A 24,213-nucleotide genomic window follows, 5' to 3' on the forward strand; every position below is an offset into this window, starting at 1 on the left:
GAAGCTGGAAACATGCTGTAGAATACATTGAGCGAGGTTCTGATTTCTGTCCCAACACCGCAACTCTGGCCGGGTTCTTAGATGCGTTAAAGCGTTTCAGTTCCACTGAAATCAGCATCCAGCCAGCCAGCTCTCTCTGTCCGTCAGGCTCTCTGTTTAACCAGCTTCTTATGCAAGTAAGTCCCTCTGATTTCCCGATGAGGCAAAGAATTCAATTTCATACCTAAACATTATATCCATTGCATAGTCACAGCTACAAACAAAACTTTTTGAAAACTCGAGTGGGTAGAAGAGCCAGGTAGCAGACGGTTTCACAGAGGAATCATAAGCAAACACCACTCTCCTCCCCTCATTTCCTCTGGGTTTGGGCGTTGGGGTCAGATTCGCCCCGCCCCCTCGACTTTTCCGGGAGGAATCTGGGTCATTTTCACACATTTAGCCAATGGTTCTGTTGCTTCACTGTTGTGTTTTCACTGCCCCTTTGTGACTCTCAAACCAGGATCCGCTTTGCTCAAACCATGAGCACGAGTTTGATGCTGAGCTTTTTTATCGTTACTCTGTGCCCAGGTAATTGTGATTTTTGGTTTTGTTCAGGCAGCCCGTCCCGTTGCTAAATAGTTTCTCCCTAAAATAGGAGCCATTGCTTTTAACTATCCGCTCCCGCCCCCCGCCTGCCTTTTCCTCTGCAGTACTCTTCCTTTTCTCGTTGTCTGTCTGTCTGTCTGTCTATCTCTCTGTGTGTTTAGGTTGGACACTCTGACTGTACAGAACTGGTATATTTCTTGTTGCAGGTGCTGTGCTGGGTGACTCGATCCAGTCCAACAAACCCGAAGTGTCTGCAGGAGCAGGGGACAATGTGACACTCAGCTGTTCTTACAATACCAGCTATTCTGATGTCTATCTCTACTGGTACCGACAGTTTCCTGGCCAAGGCCCACAGTACGTTCTCCGAATAGGTGCCAAGTCCTACAGCTCTGTCCGTGATTTTGCAGAGTTTGCCAAGAAGAGATTTACTCCCCAGGCTAATGATACCTCTACAGTTGTGACTGTCACAGCCCTGGAGCTGGCGTACACAGCGGTGTATTACTGCGCCCTGCAGAGGGCACAGTGACAGAGCCTCATCCCAGAGCTGTGCAAAACCCCTCCCTTCCTTCACATTAGATTGTCCCCTGTATCTTTTCTCTCTCCTCTTCAAACTCTTTGAGGCAGAGGTGGCATTAATAGGTTGCATAGCCTGGGACCTAGTACAATGGGGCCCCACTCTCCCCTGCGTCTGTCTCCTCCTGTTGTCCTTGTCTTATACTCAGATTGTGAGATCTTGGGGGCAGGGACACTTTTGTTTTGTATTTGTACAGCACCTGGCACCATGGACTGGAGGGTTCTACACATCCTCCTACTAAGTAATAGAACCCTTCACTGGGGGCAGGGGAGGCCACTCTGTTTTACAGAGAAGAGTTGTCAGCAGATCTCTCACTTACCAGAAGCAAAGAACAGGTAAGGAGGGGAAATGCTGGAAAAGCCCACTTTGGCAAACTGTCTGTGCCAAAGGAGTGAGAAAGTTAAAATATCTCCCAGCTTGGATTAAGCTTGAAAGAGACCCGAAGAAGAGAACCCTGGAAGAAAATTATAAGCCCTCATGGAGAAGCAGACCCTGCCCCTAGCCATTGTGATCCTCACACTGAACTAATTGTGGCAAAGTATGTTTAAAAGGGAGACTGAGTCAATGGGTGTTAGGCACCTTTTAAAATCGAACTAGGAACCTGTTTGTATCTTTAGGTGCCCAAAAGTCTTGGAAAGTCTGACCCTAAATGACTTGTCCAATGTAAAATGGGAAATCTGTGGTAGAACAGGGAACTTAACCCAGATCTCCAACATCCCACTCTAGTGCACTCAGTGAGAGATGGCAATTTCCTGCATTTCTGGGGAGCTTCCTGTATTAAACGTATGCATCACTGTGAGCCAGGGGTTGTATGCAATTCCATGGGGGAGGGAGACCACAGCTCCCCCAGGACCCGAGAACAATGGGGTGGGGGGTGGATGAGGAAAATTCCTTCTGCTTCTAACACATCCCAGTAGGCACCAACTCCTAGAGAGACTTGCATGTACTGATTCAAGCTGGATCCTGTGCAGGCCACCACCCAGAGAATGGATTTTTTTTAATAAACAGCCTGAGTTTAAACTGACTCAGGGCCCTTTTAAAAAAAATTCTTGGACAACTTAAGTGTCTTCAAGTCACCAGGGCCTGCTGAAATGCATCCTCAAGGAACTGACTGAGGAGATAGCTGAGCCTTTAGCTAGTACGTTTGAAAAGTCATGGAAGACAGGGGAGATTCCAGAAGACTGGAAAAGGGCAAATCTAGTGCCCATCTATAAAATGGGAAATAAGGACAACCCAGGGAATTACAGACCATTTAGCTTAACTTCTGTACCCAGAAAGATAATGGAACAAATAATTAAGGAATCAATTTGGAAACATCTAGAAGATAACAAGGTGATAAGTAACAGTCAGCATGGATTTGTCAAGAACAAATCATGTCAGACCAATCTGATAGCTTTCTTTGACAGGGTAACAAGCCTTGTGGATATGGGGGAAGTGGTAGATGTGTCTAGACTTTAGTGTCTAGACTTTAGTAAGGCTTTTAATACAGTCTCCCATGATCTTCTCATTAAGAAACTAGAGAAATGCAACCTAGATGGAGCTACTATAAGGTTGGTGCAAAACTGGTTGGAAAACTGTTCCCAGAGCATAGTAATCAGTGGTTCACAGTCAGGCTGGAAAGGCATAACGAGTGGGGTCCCACGGGATCAGTTCTGGCTCTGGCTCTTTTCAATATATTCATCAATGATTTACATAATGGCATAGAGAGAAGAGTTATAAAGTCTGTGGATGATATGAAGCTGGGAAGGGTTGCCAAGTGCTTTGGAGGATAGGATGAAAATTCAAAATGATCTGAACAAACTGGGGAAATGATCTGAGGTAAATAGGATGAAATTCAATAAGGAGAAATGCAAAGTACTCCACTTAGGAAGGAACAATCAGTTGCACACATACAAAATGGGTAATGACTGCCTAGGTAGGAATTCTGCAGAAAGGGATCTGGGGGTCATAGTAGACCACAGTGTAACGCTGTTGCGAAAAAAGCAAACATCATTCTGGGATGTATTAGCAGGAGTGTTGTAAGTAAGACACGAGAAGTAATTCTTCTGCTCTACTCCGCACTGATTAGGCCTCAACTAGAGTCTTGTGTCCAGTTCTGGGTGCCACATTTCAGAAAAGATGTGGACAAATTGGAGAAATTCCAGAAAAGAGCAACAAAAATGATTAAAGGTCTCGAAAACCTGACCAAGAAGGAAGATTGAGAGAATTGGGTTTATTTAGTCTGGAGAAGACAGGACTGAGAGGGGACATTACAGTTTTCAAGTACCTTAAAGGTTGTTACAAGGAGGAGGGAGAAAAATTATTCTCCTTAACCTCTGATGATAGTACAAGAAGCAATGGGCTTAAATTGCAGCAAGGGAGGTTTAGGTTGGAAAAACTTACTAACTGTCAGGGTGGTTAGGCACTGGAATAAATTGCCTAGTGAGGTTGTGAAATCTCGATCATTGGAGCAGGTTAGACCAACACCTGTCAGGGATGCTCTAGATGGTGCTGGTCCTGCCATGAGGGCAGAGGACTGGACTTGATGAGCTCTCGAGGTCCCTTCCAGTTTTATTATTCCCCCTGTAATGCTTTTACCTTAAGAATAAAATATGCTTGCTGAGTAAAAAGGCTGCATCGTAATTTAAGACTATGGTCAATTACCTTCCAAGAGAATGCAAAGGAGAGGTGCTGGCCTTTTTCGGCAGTCTGTCTAACAGAGGATATCACAGCATAGACAGGGGTCTGTTCAGCCTGGAAATACCCTGGTTAGGGGAGAGAGAGAGAGAGATTTTTCTTTGCCCACCAGAGGTGACAGCTGTGGAGCCAGAAGCCTGAGAAGTGTGCCTGGAACATGGAGGGGGAATATAGGTGCAGTTGCCCAGATCTGTGACCCACTCGACCATCCTTCTTTGCTTAGAAATATAGCTTAGGATTCACAAGGGGGCCCAAGGGAGTTAAGCACTGGTGTTCCATTGAAGATTTTACAGCAGGCAGGTTTTGAAAGATACATGGAAAATATGGTAAGAAGAATGTTTTTAAAAGTGCTACATTGTCAATTTCATCCAAGCCCCTTAGCTCTGCAATGGCTTTCATAGAACAGCTAAAGGCTGCATATATTGACTCTCTAGAAGAACACCATCCATGAGAAATGCCACCAGAAAATAAATTATTCTCCCTCTTCTAGTCTTGGATTTCACAACATCCTCTGTCAAAGAGTTCCACAGTATGCAATTGTATTTTCACTTTCAATCATATTTCTTCCTGCTATCACTTGATACGTTGCTTCATATCTTGTTTACTACTATAAATGCTCCTAGACTCGAAGGGCCCAATCCAGGAAAACACATAGGAACTTGCTTCACTCTTGTTAAAATGAATGAGTACAAACATTCCTTAAAGTTAAACATGTTTAAGAGCTTCGCTATGTCAGGGATCTTAGTTTAAAATGCTTAAAACAGGGTTTCTCAAACAGGACTCGCTGCTTGTGTAGGAAAGCCCCGGGCGGGCTGGGCCAGAGTGTTTACCTGCCCCGTCTGCAGGTCCAGCTGATCACAGCTCCCACTGGCCACAGATCGCTGCTCTGGGCCAATGGGAGCTGTTGGAAGTGGTGCGGGCCGAGGGACTTACTGGCCGCCATTTTGAGAAACCCTGATCTAGGTGCCATCACCATGGCCATCAATTTTCCCAACTGTGTGCTAGGAAATACTTGGACTCAGTATTTTAAACTGATTTTGGGTTTTGAACACCAGATTCCCATTAAAAATGAACAGGGACTGATGTAATAGATTGACATATTTAAAAAACCGGGAGGAAGCTGCATTATTATCTGTTTGACTCCTGCATGGCATAGAACATCATCCCATAATTCCCTGCATTAAGAAGAACATTTTCAAAAGGCTCTTTTGAAAATGGGACTTAGTGACCTACCTCACTTAGGTACTTTTGAAAAATTTACTAGAAGCCCATAACTTCTATCTAAGTTTCTTTTATGGGCCCCATTACCTGAGCTCCTCACAGCCTTGAATTTATTTAATTTTCACAACACTTCTGTCATATAGGGCAGGGTCACGGTCTCCATTTTAGGGATGAGGTCTTCAAGTGCAGAGAATTAACAAGTCATCCATCCAAGGTCACAGAGATAGTGTTTGGTAGAGGAGGGACTAGATTCCCAAATCCTAGGCTCCTGGCCTAATCACAGACCTCTCAAACCTTCCTTACAAACAGAGAAGCTAGTTATTCCCCCCGCCCCTCCCTTCCGCGGCACAGCTGAGAGATGGGAGAGGGGAGGGCAGCAGCAGCTGCTGCTAGAGTAGCAATACCTGGCTGTAGGTTAAAAATACCTACTCCTCATATCAGTATTTCTCCTAACACTGAATCCCTTAATGAGCTACTTGTAATTATGGTTAGGATTTTCAAGAGAGTTAAGCACCCAGTTTCCTTTGAAAATGCCAGTGAAATTCAACTCTCTTGGGCCCTTTTGAATATCCCAGGCCCAATCGCCAGCCAACAACAACAAACACAGAGTTTTCCTGCAAGTCTGAAGTTTGCAGGCTAGGGGAAATTTGAATAATGACTGGGCATAGTAAGAAGTTGTTTTGAAACATGTGCTAAGGTATCGCCTTCCTTATTTTATTTTTACAGCTCAGAAAATAATAATGAATAATTACCGGTTTCCAAAAACTCTCCTCTGGAGAAACATCGCACCTGAAATTCCATGCGAATTTCCCCCTCCTGGGTGGTCTCTAATAGTTTTTATTGGTTGCTGTCAATATCTACTAGAGGGCGCTCCAGACCTGCATATTTAACCTTTGACTTTGTATTTTGTTGATATGTACAGTACGATACCTTTAGCGTCGCAAGGCGGGAAGGAAATGAAGAGGGGCTTACAGAAAAAGCAGGGCTCATTTTTACATCGTGCACAATCATTAAAATAAATAAAGGAAACAACAAACAAATTAACAGAAGCGGAAGAAATATTCTCTTGCTCGCTACAGACACGGAGTAACCACGAGGTTAGTTTGAAGCTGTAGCCAGCATGCTGTGTCTAGGAGTACAGCTCTGCAGTCTACTTTTGTTGTCAGGTGAGGTCAATTTTTGTGATGTTCATTATGAACATGTAAAAGTATGAAAGTCGAAATGTGTTTGTAAGGGCCAGATAGGTCCTGCTGTTAACATGTTCCGGGCGAAAAAGAAATTCCCTAAACGGTGACATTGAATATCGCATGGTATTTAGGGAAGAAAATCATTCTCCTTTTATAAAGAACATATGTCATTCTGTATTCGGGCTGGGATTAACAGAGCTGCCTATCGGATTTGGGCAGCCAGTTCCCATCCATTTTCAGACATCTGATCTGCTTCTCTTAGTCGGCTTTGAAGATCTCAGCTGGAAATAAATGAGAAAAAAATACAGAGATAAGCAAATAGATATGTCTTGCAGAGCGGGGAAGGACAAATAAATAGAGAGGGTATATGCGGATAGTAGATAGAGGGAGTTTGTGGGGACAACGACCTAGCTAGCTAGAGAATGTGTGTGTGGGGATAGATAGATAGATAACGGGGTGGATGGGGATAGATAGATAGGGTGTGTGGGGACAGGTAGGTCACATCTATTGGAACCCTTCTGGGATGCTCAGCTGACAGCAGACACAGCTGTGCTAATTTTTTATAGTCAATTTGCATCTACTGTTTTTGCAGGACTAAGTAACGAGAAGAACAGTGTCACCCAGAGACAAGGACAGCTGACCGGGGTACAAAGTGACTCTGTCACACTGGGCTGAACTTTCACGACTGAAGATGCAGGTTATGACATACACTGGTACAAACAGGACAGCAGCGGCCAGACGAAGTACCTCTTCCGAAGGTCTGTCGGGAGCGAGCACAACGGGGCTGGGAGCCGGTTCTCACTGGACTTCAGGCGAGCCGAGAAATACGTGGGTCTGAGAATGGCAGAGTTAGAACTGAGCGATTCGGCGATGTGTTTCTGAGCTATAGCTGAGAGGGCCTTAGGTTACCACGGCGGGTGGGTTAATAGAGGGGCTTTTACAAAATCCAGAGCTCAGTTTTCTCTTGACTCGGAGACAAAACCTGCGCAGATAGAAATCGGTGTAAAGAGACACCGCAAGCCACAAGCAGGGGTTTGAATCAAACGATGCAGGGTGTGACTGAAACCGCAGGGGCACTAACTGTGTGGAAATGTTACCCTTTTCCATGAACCATCCCCCCACCTCCTCCAAATACCCAGAACCTCATGAGCCAGATGTCAGTACCTGTCACACCGCAATTCCCATGAATAGCTCCGTCTGCTTTTGGGGCCAGACCCCAGCAGGTAGGAATCAGACCTCGCTCCAGTAGCGTAAATGGGGCAAAGTATCAGCTGGTGCAAATCAAGGTTGCCCCGTTGAATTCAATGGGCCCGACCCCAGATGCTGTAAATAACCCTAGGGTCATTGGCGTCAATGGCCCAGATCCCCACGCCGTGAATCAACGAGCTTAACTTTGCCTCACTCTGGAGAAAGAACCCCGCGCACAATTTTCTCTGGGCTGTGAGCAGGAAGGGTCCTGGCCAGATCTGTGGCAATGGAATCCGCGTGTGTGTGTGTGTGTGCGTGCGTGTGTGTGTGTGTGTGCGTGTCTTTTAGCCTTTGAAAAAAAGTAAAAGCCGCTCGACCCTGTGTTTCTTGCTGAGCTCCCGTTTCCGAAGATGAGACAGAACTAAGTTGCTCCTACTGAGCTGCTAAAGTGATCTGGAGGCCAGAAAGGTGCCACGTGACAGGAACAAGCCAAAGCACCAGCGGGCAGGGTAAACGCTACCGGAGGGTATTAGCTGTTACCTGGTGAGGGAAACAGCCTTCAACTGGGGTCTATACGAGAGGACGAAATGGTCTTGCCACAGATTTAATCTCTCTCATTTGATTCTGTGAGAAACTTCACCATAAGATTCTATTCTATCCAGGTTCCTGTATTCACCCATCATCGTGGTGGCTTGAGCCCCTGAAGATCTAGAAACAATATATTTAAACATGAAGGCGCCAGAAATCCTGCTTTGGACAGCAACAGCATTTCTATCTTTGAGTAAGTGTCCGCTAAAAGGGGAAACGAATGATAGAACTTCTGTTACCTAATGGGTTTGAGCAGGGGGTGGAATTAGAAGCCAGGATGACTGGGTTCTGCTCACAGCTCAGAGAGGAGAGCAGGGGTCTAGAGGGTTAAAGGAGAGGGTCTGGCCTCCTGATTTCTAGTTCCACTTCTGGGAGAGGAGGAGAGTCTAGTGGTTGAGAGCAGTTAGACTCCTGAGCATCAGGACTCCTGGGTCCAATGGCCAGCCCTGAGTGGGGATCATGCTGTAGTGGGTAGAGCATGGACGATTAGGACTCAGGACTCCGAGGTTCCATTCCCAACTTCACTGCTGCCTTACCTAGAGCGTGGGGCAAACCCACCCCTCAGTCTGTGCCTGCGACATTCTCTTTGTACAAGATGCGTAAAAACAATCATCCCATTTCTGGGAGGCCGTGAGTCCTAAAAGGCTTCTGTTCTCCTCACACGACAATGTCTGTAGATGTGCGATAGTTTTACATACTTAATTAGGGTGAACTTTTTCTCTTTCCTTCCCTGCAGGTTCCAGCCAGGGACAAGGCAGTGTCACGCAAACACAAGGGCAGCTGGCAAAGTTGGGGGGGTCAGACTGTCACCCTGGAGTGTACTTTCTCCACTGGGTACCAGTATTATTACTTATTTTGGTACAGACAGCAACGATCAGGGACAATGGATTTCCTCTTCCGAATATCTCAGAGTAACACTGACCAGAACGGAGCCGGGAAACGATTTTCTGCAGAATTCAGGAAATCCTCAAAATTCTTCACTTTAACCATTAAAGAGCTAGAGCCGACGGACTCGGCGATGTATTTCTGTGCTCTGTGGGAAGACACTGTGAGGCGTTTAATAGGGAGCCCTGTACAAAAACCCACCCCCTGGGCTTTCTCACCATGAAAAACACAACTGCAGAGTAGCATCCCCAGGCCCAGACAGATGGTTAAACCAGATGATGGGGCTGGTATAAACCACACGACCTGACACTTTTGAAGCCCTCTGGGCCTAATTCACCGTTGTGTTACCCCAGATTAATGTCAGTTTACCCACTCTGGGTCTGCTCCTCAGCTGCGGTGAATCACTGTGTGGCAGATGGAGTCAGCTGGGCCAGGTCCACCACAGGTCTCAGTCAGCTGTACTTCCACTGGGGCTGGATTCCCCTAGCTGGAGTAAACCAGCATGGGGCCAATGGGACAGATACACAAAGACACAACACACACAAGCATGCAGACACACACGCACGTGCAAACACAAACATAGAGACAAACAGAAAGACACCAACCCCCACAAAACCGGCACACACAACACAGAGCTTTTAAGACGTCCCACAATGTATTTAATTCACTTCTCACCACGTAGCAACAAGAAGGACAATAAAAAGGAAAATGAATCAGAAAAAACGACAGAAAGCCAGAAACCGACCTTCCAGGAAATGCAGAGGAAGGAATTTGTCCCACGAGTTCTCACCTGCGCTTCAGTTGCAGAACCCAGCCGGTTTCCTGTGTCTGTTACGCATTTCCCGAATCCCTCCCTCTTCTGCTAGGCCGGTCTCGCACTAACCTCTCCCAGTCCTTCCGAGAAGTTGCCTTTAAATTCTTCTCGCAGCGACCTCTCAGCTTGTCCGGGCTCCAGCTGTCTGAGCACCATGGAGACGCGTTTCATTCTCCACCTTTGGATCTTTAACCTACTAGGTAACCGGGCTCTGGGTTTTTTGAAGAAGCGTCATGGAATTCGGCTCCCAACTCCCGTTCTACCCAGAATCCGAATCCAGATCCAACCCTGACCCAGATCTGAACGCCCCTGCTAGCTTTAACCTTAATTTTTGCGCTAACCTTAATTTGTTCGAAATCAGGCGGATAAACCCCTTGGGCTATTTTAAAATTCACAGCCTAGACCTGCCCACGCACCTGGCTGTCCTTGAACGTGAGTGTCTCGTTGCAGGTGCGGTGCTGGGTGACTCGATCCGGTCCAATGAACCCGAGGTGTCCAGATCACAAGGCGATACCGTGACCCTCGGCTGTTCTTATGAAATTAGCTACACTGCTGGTGTCTATCTCTACTGGTACCGCCAGTACCCGAACCGAGCCCCGCAGTACATCCTCCTGAGAGGAGCAAAAGGAAGCACGTTCAGTGATACTGCAGATTTCGCCCAGGAGAGGTTTTCTTCGCAGGCGAACGACACCTCCACAGTTCTGAACATCACAGCCCTGGAGCTGGCGGACACAGCGGTGTATCTCTGCGCCCTGCAGCGGGCACAGTGACAGAGCCTCACAGCAGAGCTGTACAAAAACCTCCCAGCCCTGCTGCAGGGGATGGTACAGGCATTAAAACGGGCAGCAGCGCCTTGAAACAGCCTGAGTACTGACGCTGCTTAAAATACATCTCCTCCTAACAGTTACAGGTTTCTGTAAAGAGCTAATTTAAACACAATCCTTGGATAATATTATGGGCCTGATCTTTAATTAGGAAACTATTAATACCTATTTTCTTAGCTGACGAGATGACCTGTTCTGTGCTGCGTGGGGGAAAAGCATTTGTAGTAAAACAAGGGTTAAAGGTAAGTACAAATGTAGATGACGTGACATTGTTGAAAATGCAAATTGAGATGAAATGCGAATGAAAACATCCCTTTACACATGGACAATGAACCGTTAAATTGCTCATTTATGTTGAAATGGGGGTTAAATACGCGTGTTAAAATACTGGGGAAATAATTCGAAATACCCGGTTTTGAGTGGTGGGGTAAAGCTGCAGTTACCAACTCTCCCAGAGTCAAATCAATGCTCCTGTTGTAGAGACATTTGCATTTTGGGTAGATTTGTTTGGAAACTATTTAATTGCAAGACACTTTCCCCAAGAACCGTGAGCTCTAAAATCACGTGGTACGTGGTAAAGTCATGACAAAGCACCGCCATCTGCTGGTTGGAAATATAAACACAGGTTGTCATTGGAAACCCTTCCACGCGGTGCCTTGGGTTTCACTCAGGCTGTCGGCAAAGGCAGCAGAGGAAAGACGAAAATGATTTAAAAAAATTCTTTCAGGAGTTGTGGCTGGGAATTTCAAAGGAGGTTAATGGAGTTGGGTGCCTCATCCCATTACATTTGTTGTGATAATCCCAGACGTTATTGCCTGTAAACATATTCATGCCCCATCCCACTGAAACCTGGGTGCGTCAAAAAATCTCAACAGTCCCTCCATGAGTTAGAAAAAATCCTCCCTATTTTACAGCTAGGGAAACTGAGGCATAGAGGAGGAGGATTACACATCGTCACACACACACACAGAGTCTGTGGCAGAGCTGGTCTCTGAATCCCAGAGCAGACCCTTGTCCACAAGCCCATCCCTCTCCCGTTAAGAACACCAATATCTCAGCTGCAGGCTGACCTGAACCCACTGTGTTTCCTGGATCTGCGGAGAGTTCCCCTCCCCAAAACTCCTCCCTCTTCCTCTCCGTCGGTTTCTAATTAATTTTCCAGAGTTGTAGCTGCCCTTACAGACGTGAATTTTATATTTGTCTGATGAAGCGGCAGTAGCTGGGAGTTTGAAACTTGGTCGGTAAAGATAGAAGATACTATGGAGACGTGTTTTATTCTCAGCATTTGGATAGTTCTGCTAGGGAACTGGGCTGGGATTTCAAAGAGGTCTCAGGAAACTAAACACTCAGTTCCCATTGAACTGTAAACCTAACCCCATACATAACCCTTACCCAAGACTGTAACCAAAATGCGAATGGTACAATCACCACAACGCTAAACCCTACCCCTGACCTAGGGGGTGTAGAAGTACAGCCCCCCCTCCCCAGCCCAGTCTCTTCCCTAGAGAACCTACAGTCTAAGGGTGACTGCTCGTCTCTGCCACTGAGCTGCTATATGAACTTGGGCAAGTCCTTTCTACTCTCTGTGCATGTTTCCCTCCCATCCCCTTGTCTGCCTTTCCCTGCTGCACAGGCAATGTCTTAGGGGCAGGGAGCCTCTGTGGCGATCTGTTTTTAAAGCACCTGTCACGCTGCCTAGGGAGGCCCCTGCTGGAGTAATCACAGTGCGGCACCAGCCTGTTCTGGAGATGGGACGCCAGAGCCAATGGATCGGCCGAGCCATTCTCTGCTGGGATACACCTGAGGGTAAAACCAGGCCACGCCCCATATTCCTCACCCTCTGCTGCCCCCTAGCGGCCATTCCACTCCAACCACCTTCAGCTGCATCAATCCGCGATTCATTGAAATCCTGTTTTCATTCGCTTCCCCTCATCTTTTTATTTTTTTAAATCCCTGATACAATTTTCTGTGCCTGCTAGTGAGACAGGCTGGCGCATCGCCGTGTTACCCACTTCGGCCAGTGGCTTATAACCATCTTTTTGCTTCCTTGATATCGGTGTGCGCCCGCTACATAAATATTGCTTAACCCAGGAGAGCACAACAGAGAGGGAAACCCATGAATTATAGGGACAGCGCCTTAACCGGTAGAAACCGGACCAGCTGCCCTGGATTAAAATGCGGCTCCACTGATTTACATCAGCTACGGCTCTGCCCATGGTCTCCCGTGGAACTGTGGCCAATTTGCTCCGGCTGGGGAACCGGCCCACTGACTCTGATGGAACCCAATTAATCTGCACCAGTGGAGGACCAGGCCCAGTGCTCTCAGAAGGAAAACCCTTTCCCTCCCCCACCCACTTGAACAGGGTAAATGTACCGAGTTCCTTCCAGCCTGAAGGCCACCCCTGGAGGCTGAGCGGTGTCACAGCTTCACCTCATCCAGGTTCAGCTGCAACCACTTCATTCTGCGGCTGAGTCCCTGACAATGAGCCTGGCCGCTTTGCTGCTGGTGCTGGCTCCAGGTATTCGAGGCTCTGCTCTGAGCAGGGCACCACGGGTTGGGATTTCCAGGCTGTTGGGGAATGGCTTTTCTGAAAGAAAGGCGCTCCGATACCACGGGGATGGGCGCCCATGGGTAGACAGATGGACAGTGCAGAGGGGAGGATGGGCAGAGGGAAGGGTGGATGGATGGACAGGCAGACAGTACAGAGGGAAAGGTGGATTTTCGTTCGCTTCTTTTCTCCTTTGTCTGCACAGAGGTGCATGTATTTTCCTGTCACTGCTGAGCAAGAAAACCTGGACTAAAACCAACCTCCTCCCCCCAGGTGCGTTGGCCCAATACACGGTGACCCAGGAGCCGTCCCAGGCCGCTGCCCACGAAGGAGAACCCATCCAGCTCAACTGCTCCTACACGGGCAGCGAGGACAGCGTGCATTGGTACCGCCAGCCCCAGGGGGGCCAGCCGCGGTTCCTGGCGCTCCTGTCCTCTAGCCGCAGAGACACCCGAGAGAATTTCACCATGAGCCTGGACACCAAAACCAAAAGCAGCTTCTTGTACCTGAACAGCAGCCGCCTGGAAGACTCTGCTGTGTATCTGTGCGCGCTGGAGCACAGTGCCAGGTGAGCACAGGCAGCCCGTCACAAAACCCTGGGTGGGGGCAGGGCACACGGACACGAGGGAGGAGACAAGCAGAAGTTAGAATAGAACAGCGGATATGAGCACAGAGAGAAGAAAGGAAAGTAGACCAGAGTCGGCGAGAGGCTATAAGAATAGAATGGAACAGAAGAGAACACACGGGAACGGACCGGAACAGGAGCGATGTGAACAGAATAAAGGGGAGAGAAGAGAAGAGGGGTCAGTAATTTAAGGAAGAAACTTGAAGAATCAGCTGGAAAATTATAGACATTTTCACCTTTTCGCCTTCCCCAATTGCCTGGATCTGGTGGTTTTATATAAAAAAAATAGCTTTCTTGCCCCACAACACTAGCAGATGGGGAAGCATTCTCTGGGGAGACAATCCGGTACCTCAGTAATTCCCATGTGATTTTCCCTGTTGTTGAGGTCAGACACTGTCAGACTGGTAACATGCACACAGACATTCTCACATACAGCCACACACAGGACACACTCGCACAAGCATTCTCTCATACAACCTCTCTCTCACACACATACAAACACAGACACTTGCACAGACATACATAGTCACATAAGAATTTTCACATACAACCACACACATACACATAGGTGGCAGGTTTGTATAATTTTTGGTGGGGCCCAAAATGGTGGTGCCCCCCCGCTCCCGCCCTGTAAGCCGATATAAAATGAAGCTACATCGCATCAGTGCCACAAGATTACGAGGGTCAATTAAAAGTGGAAAGTCAGAAGCAGCACTTGCCTACTTCAATATACAGTATTATATTTTGTTGCACCTGTTGTGATGAAGTGGGAATGTTCTTAATATTTTCTCTGAATACTGTGTGGGTGCCTCAGTTTCCCCTGCAAGATGCCAACTGAAGGTGTTGGGGACAAAGAGATCAGGTGGCCTCCTTGTCCAGAAGAGACACAGAGGCCAGAGGAGGGAGTGTCAGTTTGGAGTTGGCTGGGGAAATGGGTAGAGACCCAGAACTTGGTTCTGGGCTCCCCACCCCCAAAGATGGACGTGACAGAGGGGTTCTGTTTTCTGTACCAACAAGCTCTGTTTAAACTGTGTTCCCGTCATCTAATAAACCTTCTGTTTTACTGTCTGGCTGAGAGTCACATCTGACTGCGGAGTTGGGGTGCAGGGACCTCTGGTTGCCCCAGGACCCGCCTGGGCAGACTCGCTGTGGAAAGTGCATGGTGTGGAAGGGCATGCTGAATGCTCCGAGGTCAGACCCAGGAAGGTGTAAGCTTCTTGCCCTGGAGACAGTCTGCTCAGAGAGAAGAGGCTCCCCCAGAGTCCTGACTGGCTTTGTATGGAGTTGTTCCAAAGCATCACAGCATCCCCTTCCACACCATGCGCTTCCCGGAAGTCCGCACAGGCACTGACACTCCCTCCTCCGGCCTTTATCTCTTTTCCAGGCATTAGGAGGCCACCTGATCTCTCTGTTCTCCAACACCTTCAGTTGGCACCTTGCAGGGGAAACTGATTTGGGAGAAATGAAGTAAAAGCTGCCCAAACTGAGCTTGAGCACTCCTGAATTTTGAGGTGTTCAAATCTGGAAGGCAGGTGCTGGGGGTGGGAGAGGGCTGTGGGCTCCATGGGGGAGCATGGCAGCAACTGTCTGGAGCTGCACGGAGCCAGACATGCTGGTCTGAGTGGCACAGTAAGTGGTTTGGGGGTTGGAGAAGGGGTAGGGGGTTCCAGGGGGCAGTCAAGGGACAAGGAGCAGGGGGGGTTGGATGGGGCAGAGGTTCGGAGGGGCAGTCGGGATAGGCAGCAATTGGATAGGCATGGGAGTCCAGGAGGTTTATCAGGGGACAGGTAGGGGGTGGGGTCCTGGGGGGAAGTGGGGTGGGTCTCAGGAGGGGGCAGTTGGGGACAAGGAGAAGGGAGGCTTAGATAGGGGCTGGGGTCCCAAGGAGCAGTTAGGGGCAGGAGTCTCGGGAGAGGGTAATCGGGGGACAAGGACCAGTGGTGCTTAGATAGGGGGTGGGGGTCCTGGGGTGCAGTTGGGACAGGGGTCTGGGGAGGGGGCAATCAGCAGCCAGGGGCTGGGATTCAAAGGGCTCTGGGCTCCCCGTGGTTGCAGGCAGCGCAGAGCCCTCTGACTCCCTGCCGCGGCTGGGATTTAAAGGGCTCTGGGCTCCCCGCGGTTGCAGGCAGCGCAGAGCCCTCTGACTCCTGGCCGTGGCTGGGATTCAAAGGGCTCTGGGCTCCCCGGCTGCCGGCAGCGCAGAGCCCTCTGACTCCCGGCCGCGGCTGAGATTTAAAGGGCTCTGGGCTCCCGGCGGTTGCAGGCAGCCTAGAGCCCTCTGACTCCTGGCCACGGCTGGGATTCAAAGGGCTCTGGGCTCCCCGGCTGCCAGCAGCGCAGAGCCCTCTGACTCCCCTGCACTCGAAGCAGGGGAGAAACCTAGCTCCAAATATTGGTGGAGCAGAGCCCCTGATTGTCAATATTCCTGGGGCTTTAGCCCCACAAGCCCATATAAGTTGGCGCCCATGCACACACACACTCTCTCTCACCTAGACTCACACACACAAATATACGGATTCTAACACACAGCCAGAAACATACACACTGAAATCACACACAGACAGGCACACTCTGACATACCTAGCCCTTCATACACACTCAGAAATATAGATCTTTATGCATACACACCATGACACACATACATTTAATCTTAGAGACAGCTCCATGCACACTTTTAGATGATAATATGCTCGATTGGACCAGCTTCTGTTGAGGAGACAAGTTTTCCAGCTACACAGAGCTTTCCTCCGCTGGGAAGTGTGTCTCTCTCACCAACAGAAGTTGGTCCAATAAAATATGTGACCTCACCCACCTTGTCCCTCCAATAGCGTGGGACCCACAAAGCTGCAACAACAACACGGCACACTCCTAGATAAACAGCCTGGCCCCCAGAATGTGTCCCACACCCAGAGAATTTCCTGCATCAGACTTAGATCTCTACGCAAAGGGACTCAGTCCTGCCTTTCATTGCAGGGTCTGACAGACCTCACAGCACCCATGAACTTCCTTCTGCTAACTGCACTGCTGCGAGGTATCCCACCCTTTAGTTCTCTGTGCTTTGCTGTTCTCTCTCACACACTGACACAACTTCCCTCTCACACTCAGGCAGGATTTAAGAGCTTGGCGTCCCTTGGTATTTTACAAGCAAAGAGCTGAGTTTACGCCAATCCCATCTCTTCGTGTCAGCTCTACTGAGCACAACAGACACATGCAATTTGTAAAAAACTCCATCTGTTTCCTGCTGGCTCATCTCTATCCCTCCACTGTAAGGGGACTTCCAGCCAAACGTCCGCCCCTCCCTGGGCATGACCTCCATTGGCCTCCCTCGCCCTGTTTTCCCCACAGGGGCCCGCAGCCCATACGCCGTCACTCAGGACAAACCTGCTGTCTCCAGCGAGGGACAGTTACCGTGGGGAGCGCGGAGCATCCCTTGCTACCACCAGGTCCCAGGCGGTTCCCCGCAGCTCATGATATTAAGGATCACAGGTGGCTGGGAACAGGGAGTTTCCTTCACCACGTCCTTGGAAACCACCCACTGGTGCAGCTCACTCAGCTTCCCCAGCAACCAGCCTGGGCCCTCAGCCGTGTACTTGCACTAGTACAAAACCCACTGCAGCCTGTCAGGGAGGTGGGTGTGTGCGCGCGTGCAAAGACTTGTAGAGCCCTCCGGCCTGTGTGGGAAATTATTTTACTCTCAGCGCTCACATGCCACGGAGATGAGTGTCAGCACAGACAGACAGTGCAGCAAGAGGGAGGGATGGACAAAGCAGCGGGCAGGGTGGCTAAATGGTTGTATAGACAGATGTGCAGCAGGCAATCGAGCTACATGTCTACATGCAGCCAACGAAGTGGGTATTCACCCATGAAAACTCATGCTCCAATACGTTTGTTAGTCTATAAGGTGCCACAGGACTCTTTGTCGCTTTTTTCAGATCCATCTAGACATGGGAAATCTACTGAAGACCATAAGAACGTCCATACTAGCCCAGTGTCCTGTCTCCCAACAGTGGCCAGAGCCAGGTGCCCCAGAGGGAATGAACAGAACAGGGAATCATCCAGTGACCCATCCCCTGTCACCCATTTCATTACCGCACATTCACTGGGGTTACATTTCAGGGGAGGGAAAAGGCTCATCCTCTTCAGCAGTTTGTGGCACCAATATAATATAGGCAACGCGGCTGCCTCTGTCTGTAGTCCTGGGGGCCATTCAGGCCCAGCAGGGACGCACATTTCAAAGAGGCATAAAAGAGCTGAGCACCCAACTCCCCTAGTCCCCTTTGGGATCTCTGCCAAAGAGAGCGGGGGAGCCTGCGGCTGAGAATGGACACGTCCGATGGGCACAAGGAGTGAGATGTGAACAGGATGGCTCCTGTGCCCATGTCCCTCCGAATTTAGAGCAAAGTGTTTCTATTATCAAGGGGCAAATTTGAGGAGGGGGAGGGGCAGGTAACCTTCAGATTGTGAGCCAGATTCCAGCCCAATTTAAGCCAGGCCGACAGCCAGAGCTCATCCAAGGTCCGTGCCCTCTCCCAATTCCACCCATCACTCAAGCTGCCCCCACAGCCCCCGCTCTTCCCACAACCCATCTGTGTATGGAAGCCAGGCTCCGCCCACCCACAGCACCCACTTGCTCAGAGCAGATCTGCAAAGTGACCCCCTGGGACTCATTTCCCGGCTGTGTTAGGCTATCCGGAGCTGCCGCCAGTGGGTACCAAAGAGGCTCCTGGTTCAGGAGGTGGAGCTGGTAAATTTGCCCCGGAGGAAGAAGTAAATCTACCTGCGAGGGGGCTGAACCTTTTGTACTGAATGGGGAACACCCGGCGATACAGCTTCTTTGCTGAGGGACAATGGGGAGATCCTGGCGCTGTTCCCACGCCTGCTGCTACTGCTGGTGAACATTCCCTGTAAGTCTGGGGGCAGGAAACGCCACAGAAGACACTGAACGTGATGGTGGATATAAGAGACAAGGACTAATTCCCTGACTCTCCCTTTGCTTTGCTAGTCAGGCACCGTTCTCTGTACTGGGTGGGGATACAGGACTCCTGGGTTCAATTCCCAGCTCTGGCCTGCTGGAATTCCTTCCCCTTTCTGTGCCTCAGTTTCCTCTCCCACTCTTTGCTTGGCTATTTAATCTGTAAACTCTTTGGGGTAAGGGCTGTCTCTTATTATTGTGCCCTTGGGAATCTCGCAGCCAGCAATAATCTAGGGCTAACCCCCTAACCCCAACCCCTAACCCCAGATTATGGCTATCTAGGAATACAGCAATATAGGGAAATAGCAGTGGTGGACCAGATGCAAAGCCCCTGGAAATGAAGAGAAACTCCCCTGGGCTTCGCATCCGGCCAGTGTGTGAACTGGGCAGAGGTGCCCTGTCATCTATGGGGCGTGTCTTTTCTCTTCTGCCCACAGGGGGGAGCTGCCAGGCCGAGGTGCACCAGAACCTGTCTGCGGTCACTTGGGAAGGGCAGAACGGCAGCATCTCTTGCCACTACACGATGAGTAATTTCGGGAGTGTGCAGTGGTTCAGGCAGCTGCCCGGAGGCCAGCCTGTCTCCCTGCTGATTCTGGTGTCCGATGGGAAACAAACCAAGGAGCCCAACCTCACTGCGGAGCTCGACAAGGGGAAGCGGCTGAGTTCCCTGCACATCAGAGAATCACAGCTGGGAGACGCAGCCACCTACTTCTGCGCCGTGGCGACACAGCGACACAGGAGCACTGGCAGCCTGTGCAAACACTCCCCAGCTAGAGGGTAACTGTCAGGCTGGCTGGCGGCACAACACCACCTACTTCTTACACAGTGCATCTCTGAGCGGGCCTCGCCTTCCTGAACACGGTCAGACCCCAGCACCCAGGGGCGGCTCTAGGCATTTTGTCACCCCAAGCACGGCAGGCAGGCAGGCAGGCTGCCTTCGGCGGCTTGCCTGCGGCGGGTCCGCTGGTCCCGCGACGTGCCTGCGGGAGGTCTGCCAAAGCCGCGGGACCAGCGGACCCTCCGCAGGCAAGCCGCCAAAGGCAGCCTGCAAGGGCGCCGGCAGAGCACCCCCCCACGGCTTGCCGCCCCAAGCACGCGCTTGGTGTGCTGGGGCCTGGAGCCGCCCCTGGTAGGGGGAGAGGGAACTGCTGCAGCTGGTTTCCTGGAGATGAAAACCTCTAACTGATTTCTGGGAATCTGCACCACAGTTGTGCTCAGAAATTCACCCCGAAGGGGAGAGCTGGAAGGAGACAAAGCAGAATGTGACGCAAGGACTGGGAGAAGATTTAGTATATGGAGCTATATCTATCTCATAGAACTGGAAGGGACCCTGAAAGGTCAAGTCCAGCCCCCTGCCTTCACTAGCAGGACCAAGTACCGATTTTGCCCAGGGCCAGTTCTAGTTTTTTTGCCACCCCAAGAAAAAATGTTTTGGCTGCCCCCCCACTTGAGCCCTGGGCTCCCCCATCCGCATGCCCTGCCAGGTCTGGGCTCTCCCCCCACCCGCACCCCCTGTGGCCCCAGCCCTACCCCCCACCAGTGCTGGCTCTGCCCACTCCCCCCTCTCCTCCAGCTGGTCAGGTCTGGCAGGGTCGGGGTAAGCAATGGGGCTCCTGGGCTGTGCCTCAGCCCAGGGTCCCTCCAGCCAGGGCTCCCGCCTCCAGGACCGGCTGGGACCTGGGAGGGCAGAGCTGGGGGACCGCCCTGGCAGGAGGCTGAGGAGCCGGGGCAGGGTAGCCCCAGGGGGAGCGGAGGCCCAGAGAACAGGAAGTGGGCCCCATACGGCAGCGCCCAGCCCTCTATGGCCTCGCTGCTGCTGCTGCTTCTGGCCACCCTGCCCCAGTCCCTGGGCAGCTCGGGCTGCTTTGCTCAGCCCCGGCTGTGGCGATGGGAGGCGGATGCCCTGTGGCATCTGCAGGTGGCTCCCTGTGCCACGTGGGGTGTCCCCCAGCCGGAGTGTCCCCCGCTTGGAGCCTGCCTGGCCCAGCCACAAGGTGCGGGTGCTGCTCCCCCACGGCATGAACCGCACTGGCCTGAGGGTGCCCTCGTGCACCATGTGCTGCTGCTGCCAGGGCCGGATCTAGGCTTTTGCCACCCAAAGCAAAAAAAAAAAAAAAAAGATGGCCAGAATGCCACCTGTGAAAATATGCTGAGATCCAATGGCTGGAAACTGAAGCAGGACAAGCTCAGGCTAGAAAGAAGGTGAAAATTTTCAAGAGTGAATGTTTCAGTTACTCATTGGACCAACTTATCTAACGAGGTGGTGGGTTCTTCATCGCTTGGATGGTTCAAAGCCAGACTGGATTTCTCTTTCTGAAGGACATACTATAGCTCAGGCGTAGGGAGCACTGGCTGAAATTCTCTGGCCAGTGTGATACAGGAGAGCAGATCACATGATCATAATGGTCCTTTCTGGCCTTACAAATCCGTGAACCTGCTGAATAAATCCCTGGTTGTGAAGGCTGGAATTGTCACAGGCTCCTCTGGTATTAGGCACCCACATTCTATTGAAATTCAAGGGAGATTTAAGTTCCTATCTCCCAATGGCTCCTTTGAAAATCACAGCTGAAAATGTTCAGTTGATCAGCAAAAAGGCCTTTGCACCATTCAAGTCTTACTTCAGCCCTCAGTGCATGGACTTAATCAGACAGAATCGGGGCAAACACCACTGTACCCTAAGAAGAGTTAGGCATAACTGAAAAAATAGCTCCCAGAGTCATATTGATACCGGAATTTTCAAAGGATGATCAAATCCCAATTAAATTAAAAGAGATTTGGGCACCTAACTCTCTTTATTTGTTTTGGAAATCCCATCCTGAATGCCCAAACCCCATTAACTTTAGGTATTACTTAACCTGCCTACCCTTAGGCAGTCTTCACTGTTACAGCCTGCATTTTCAAATCACAGGGAAATATAAAATGGATTGAAAGTAGAAGGGTCCCCATAACCCAAAATCAAAAGTGAAATAATAGAACTGTTTCAAGACCCAGTGTGTTTATTTGTACGTGAAATTTAATAAAAGTGTGACCTGTTGTCATGAAGTGTGTGAGGGAGACTAGGCCATGACGCTCAGCCAGCCAGTAAAACAGAGGGTTTATTTAGACAACAGGAAGACAGTCCAAAACAGAGCTTGTAGGTACAGACAACAGGACCCCCTCAGTCAAGTCCATCTGGGGCCCCCAGGGAGGCCACAGCCCCGTTGGGAAGCCCAAGCCCCATTGGGGTGCCCCTCTCCATTTCCCAGACAGCTCAGAACTGAAACTCCCTCCAGCCTCTCACTCAGCCTCCCCCTGGCTCCTCCCCCAGCCTTTGTCCTTTTACCAGTTTCCCGGGAAGAGATGTTACCTGGCCTCCAACCCCCCACCTGGGTTCTCAGGTTACATGCTCAGGTATGCGCCCTTCCCCAATGCAGGCCATCCCACACTCCCCTGCAACCTTCCCAGGTTAATACTCCCCACTCAGCATCCACAGAACACATCAAGAATATTCTCACTTCATCACACCTGTCCTTGTCTGGAAGGAAATAACAGGTTCATAATGAAGTGCTGAAACCTAATGGCCATTTCATCTAGCATTCACATCTACAGAAAATTTGTATAAAATTGTTATGAAGTTTTCCACCACTGTTCTACTAGATTGAAGTCAAATATCAACATAAATCCTCATGTCATCCTGGACATTGATCCAGTATATTCTGGAAACAACCGCACACCACTGGCCCGCACAAAATTCACTCATACAATCAAACTTACACACATCAAATTTACTCCCACTCTCTTGGCTGAGGCTGCTGGAGGAGTCCCTGTCATAGGTCTCACCCCCACTTGGAGCTGTTGGGTTCCAATATGGGGACCTGCATGGATTCTTCTAAACTAAAATCCTAGTTTAGATCTGGTAAAAGCTTCCACCACCCAATAATGTACGTGTATTGGGACACAGTCCTTCCCCAAAATCCTTGGGGATCCCAAGAGCCCCAAATCCATGGAGTTCTTACACCCAGGAGAAATAAACCATTCCCCCCTGCTTCCTCCCCCCTCCTTTTTCCTAGGAGAGATACCGGGATTCGACTACAGAGGGATGCCGTCCTCCTCCCTCCTCCCCTTTCCCTGAGAATTCACCCAAGGAAAGATTAACCAAGTCCTTAACAGAAAAGATTTATTAAAGAATAAAAAGAAAGTAACTGTCTCTGTAATACCCAGATGGAACAATACACAGAGTCTAAACTTATCAATCTCTGGAGAGAATCCCCACTCCTTTCTTTCTCAGTAAAAGCAAAGTAACAGCCAACAGGAATAAAGAATTTCCTTCAGCAAACGCACAATTGCAAATGTAGAAATCAAATTATAAGACTAATCCGCCTTTCTAATTAATACTCACTATTGAATAGTAGGAACTACTCCAGGAGAACTTGGAGACATGTCTGGCCTCTCTTAGATCCAAAAAGAGAACACAGAGCTAACAAGGAACACAGACAAAGGCTTCCCTCCACAGAGATTTGAAATTATCTTGTCTCTGATTGGTCCTCTGGTCAGGTGGTCATCAGGTACTGCATGTTAACCCTTTACAGGTAAAAGAGACCTTAACCCTTAAGTATCTGTTTATGACAGTCCCTATGGCCAGGGTTGCAGAGCAGCAAGAAAGCAGTTCAGCTTGGTGCCTAGCAAGCAGAGGCAAATATGGTACCTCAACCTGGGTTATGTGTCATGTGATGAGCCTGAGGCACAAACACTTTAGGCCTTGGCTACACTGGTGCTTTACAACGCTGCAAGTTTCTTGCTCAGGGGTGTGAAAAAACACCCGCCTGAGCGCAGCAAGTTACAGTGCTGTAAAGCGCCAGTGTAAACAGTGCCCCAGTGCTGGGAGCGTGGCTCCCAGTGCTTTAAGCTAATCCCCACGGGGAGGTGGAGAACCTGCAGTGCTGGGAGAGCTGTCTCCCAGTGCTGGTGCCGCGACCACACTCGCACTTCAAAGCGCTTCCGCGGCAGCGCTCCCACGGCAGCGCTTTGAAGTTTCGAGTGTAGCCAAGCCCTCAGGCAGAGGCGAGACTGGGAGCCAGTGTATCTCAGTGCTTTGAATGTCTCAGGTGTCACTAAATTAACGCCACTCAACTCAGAGCCATGAGGCTGAAAATGCCCTTGGGTCTTTCTTCACTTCTACTGTAAGTCTGTGCTCAGAATACTCTGGCCTATCCCAACCCAGCTGCTTCACTTCTGGGATGTTGAATCAGAAATGGCTGAAGCAGCATTTGATTCAGGGTTTAGGATGATTAAGAGTTACTGCACACATAAAGAGAGAGGGGGCTGCCAACTGGAGGCATCACTGTTCTATTTCAGTGTTTGTAGTGATTTGGAACATTCGTTGGCATTTCTTACCTCCTTTTTTCAAGACTTCAGAAGAGCATTGAGAGGGAGAGAGAGAGAGAGAGGGAGGGAGAGAGAGAGGGAGAGAGATATGGAAACTGCATTTTACAACAGCTTGATGTATGTATAGATGATGCAGAGGGAAGGACAGATGGACGTGGATA

General features: G+C 49.8%; 1 long non-coding RNA gene and 3 gene segments (V, D, J or C); 3 read left to right on the plus strand and 1 right to left on the minus strand.

The window, feature by feature from the left end:
• Positions 1 to 451: 451 nt before the first annotated feature.
• Positions 452 to 1,111, plus strand: LOC120380697. The segment is given in 2 exon segments: positions 452 to 567; positions 792 to 1,111. Coding segments are annotated over 2 exon segments (369 nt in total).
• Positions 1,112 to 5,874: 4,763 nt separating this feature from the next.
• On the minus strand, positions 5,875 to 8,091 carry LOC120381173. The gene is made up of 3 exons (XR_005587956.1): positions 7,972 to 8,091; positions 6,991 to 7,225; positions 5,875 to 6,524 (listed from the first exon to the last, which is right to left on the minus strand). It is a non-coding gene; the product is annotated as an uncharacterized LOC120381173 (long non-coding RNA).
• An 867-nt stretch (positions 8,092 to 8,958) lies between these two features.
• LOC120380698 lies at positions 8,959 to 10,488 on the plus strand. The segment is given in 2 exon segments: positions 8,959 to 9,918; positions 10,169 to 10,488. Coding segments are annotated over 2 exon segments (366 nt in total).
• A 2,483-nt stretch (positions 10,489 to 12,971) lies between these two features.
• LOC120381172 lies at positions 12,972 to 13,707 on the plus strand. The segment is given in 2 exon segments: positions 12,972 to 13,061; positions 13,365 to 13,707. Coding segments are annotated over 2 exon segments (336 nt in total).
• The last annotated feature ends 10,506 nt before the right edge of the window (positions 13,708 to 24,213 follow it).

This window comes from Mauremys reevesii, linkage group 13, assembly GCF_016161935.1.
Source record: "Mauremys reevesii isolate NIE-2019 linkage group 13, ASM1616193v1, whole genome shotgun sequence".
NCBI lineage: Eukaryota > Metazoa > Chordata > Testudines > Geoemydidae > Mauremys > Mauremys reevesii.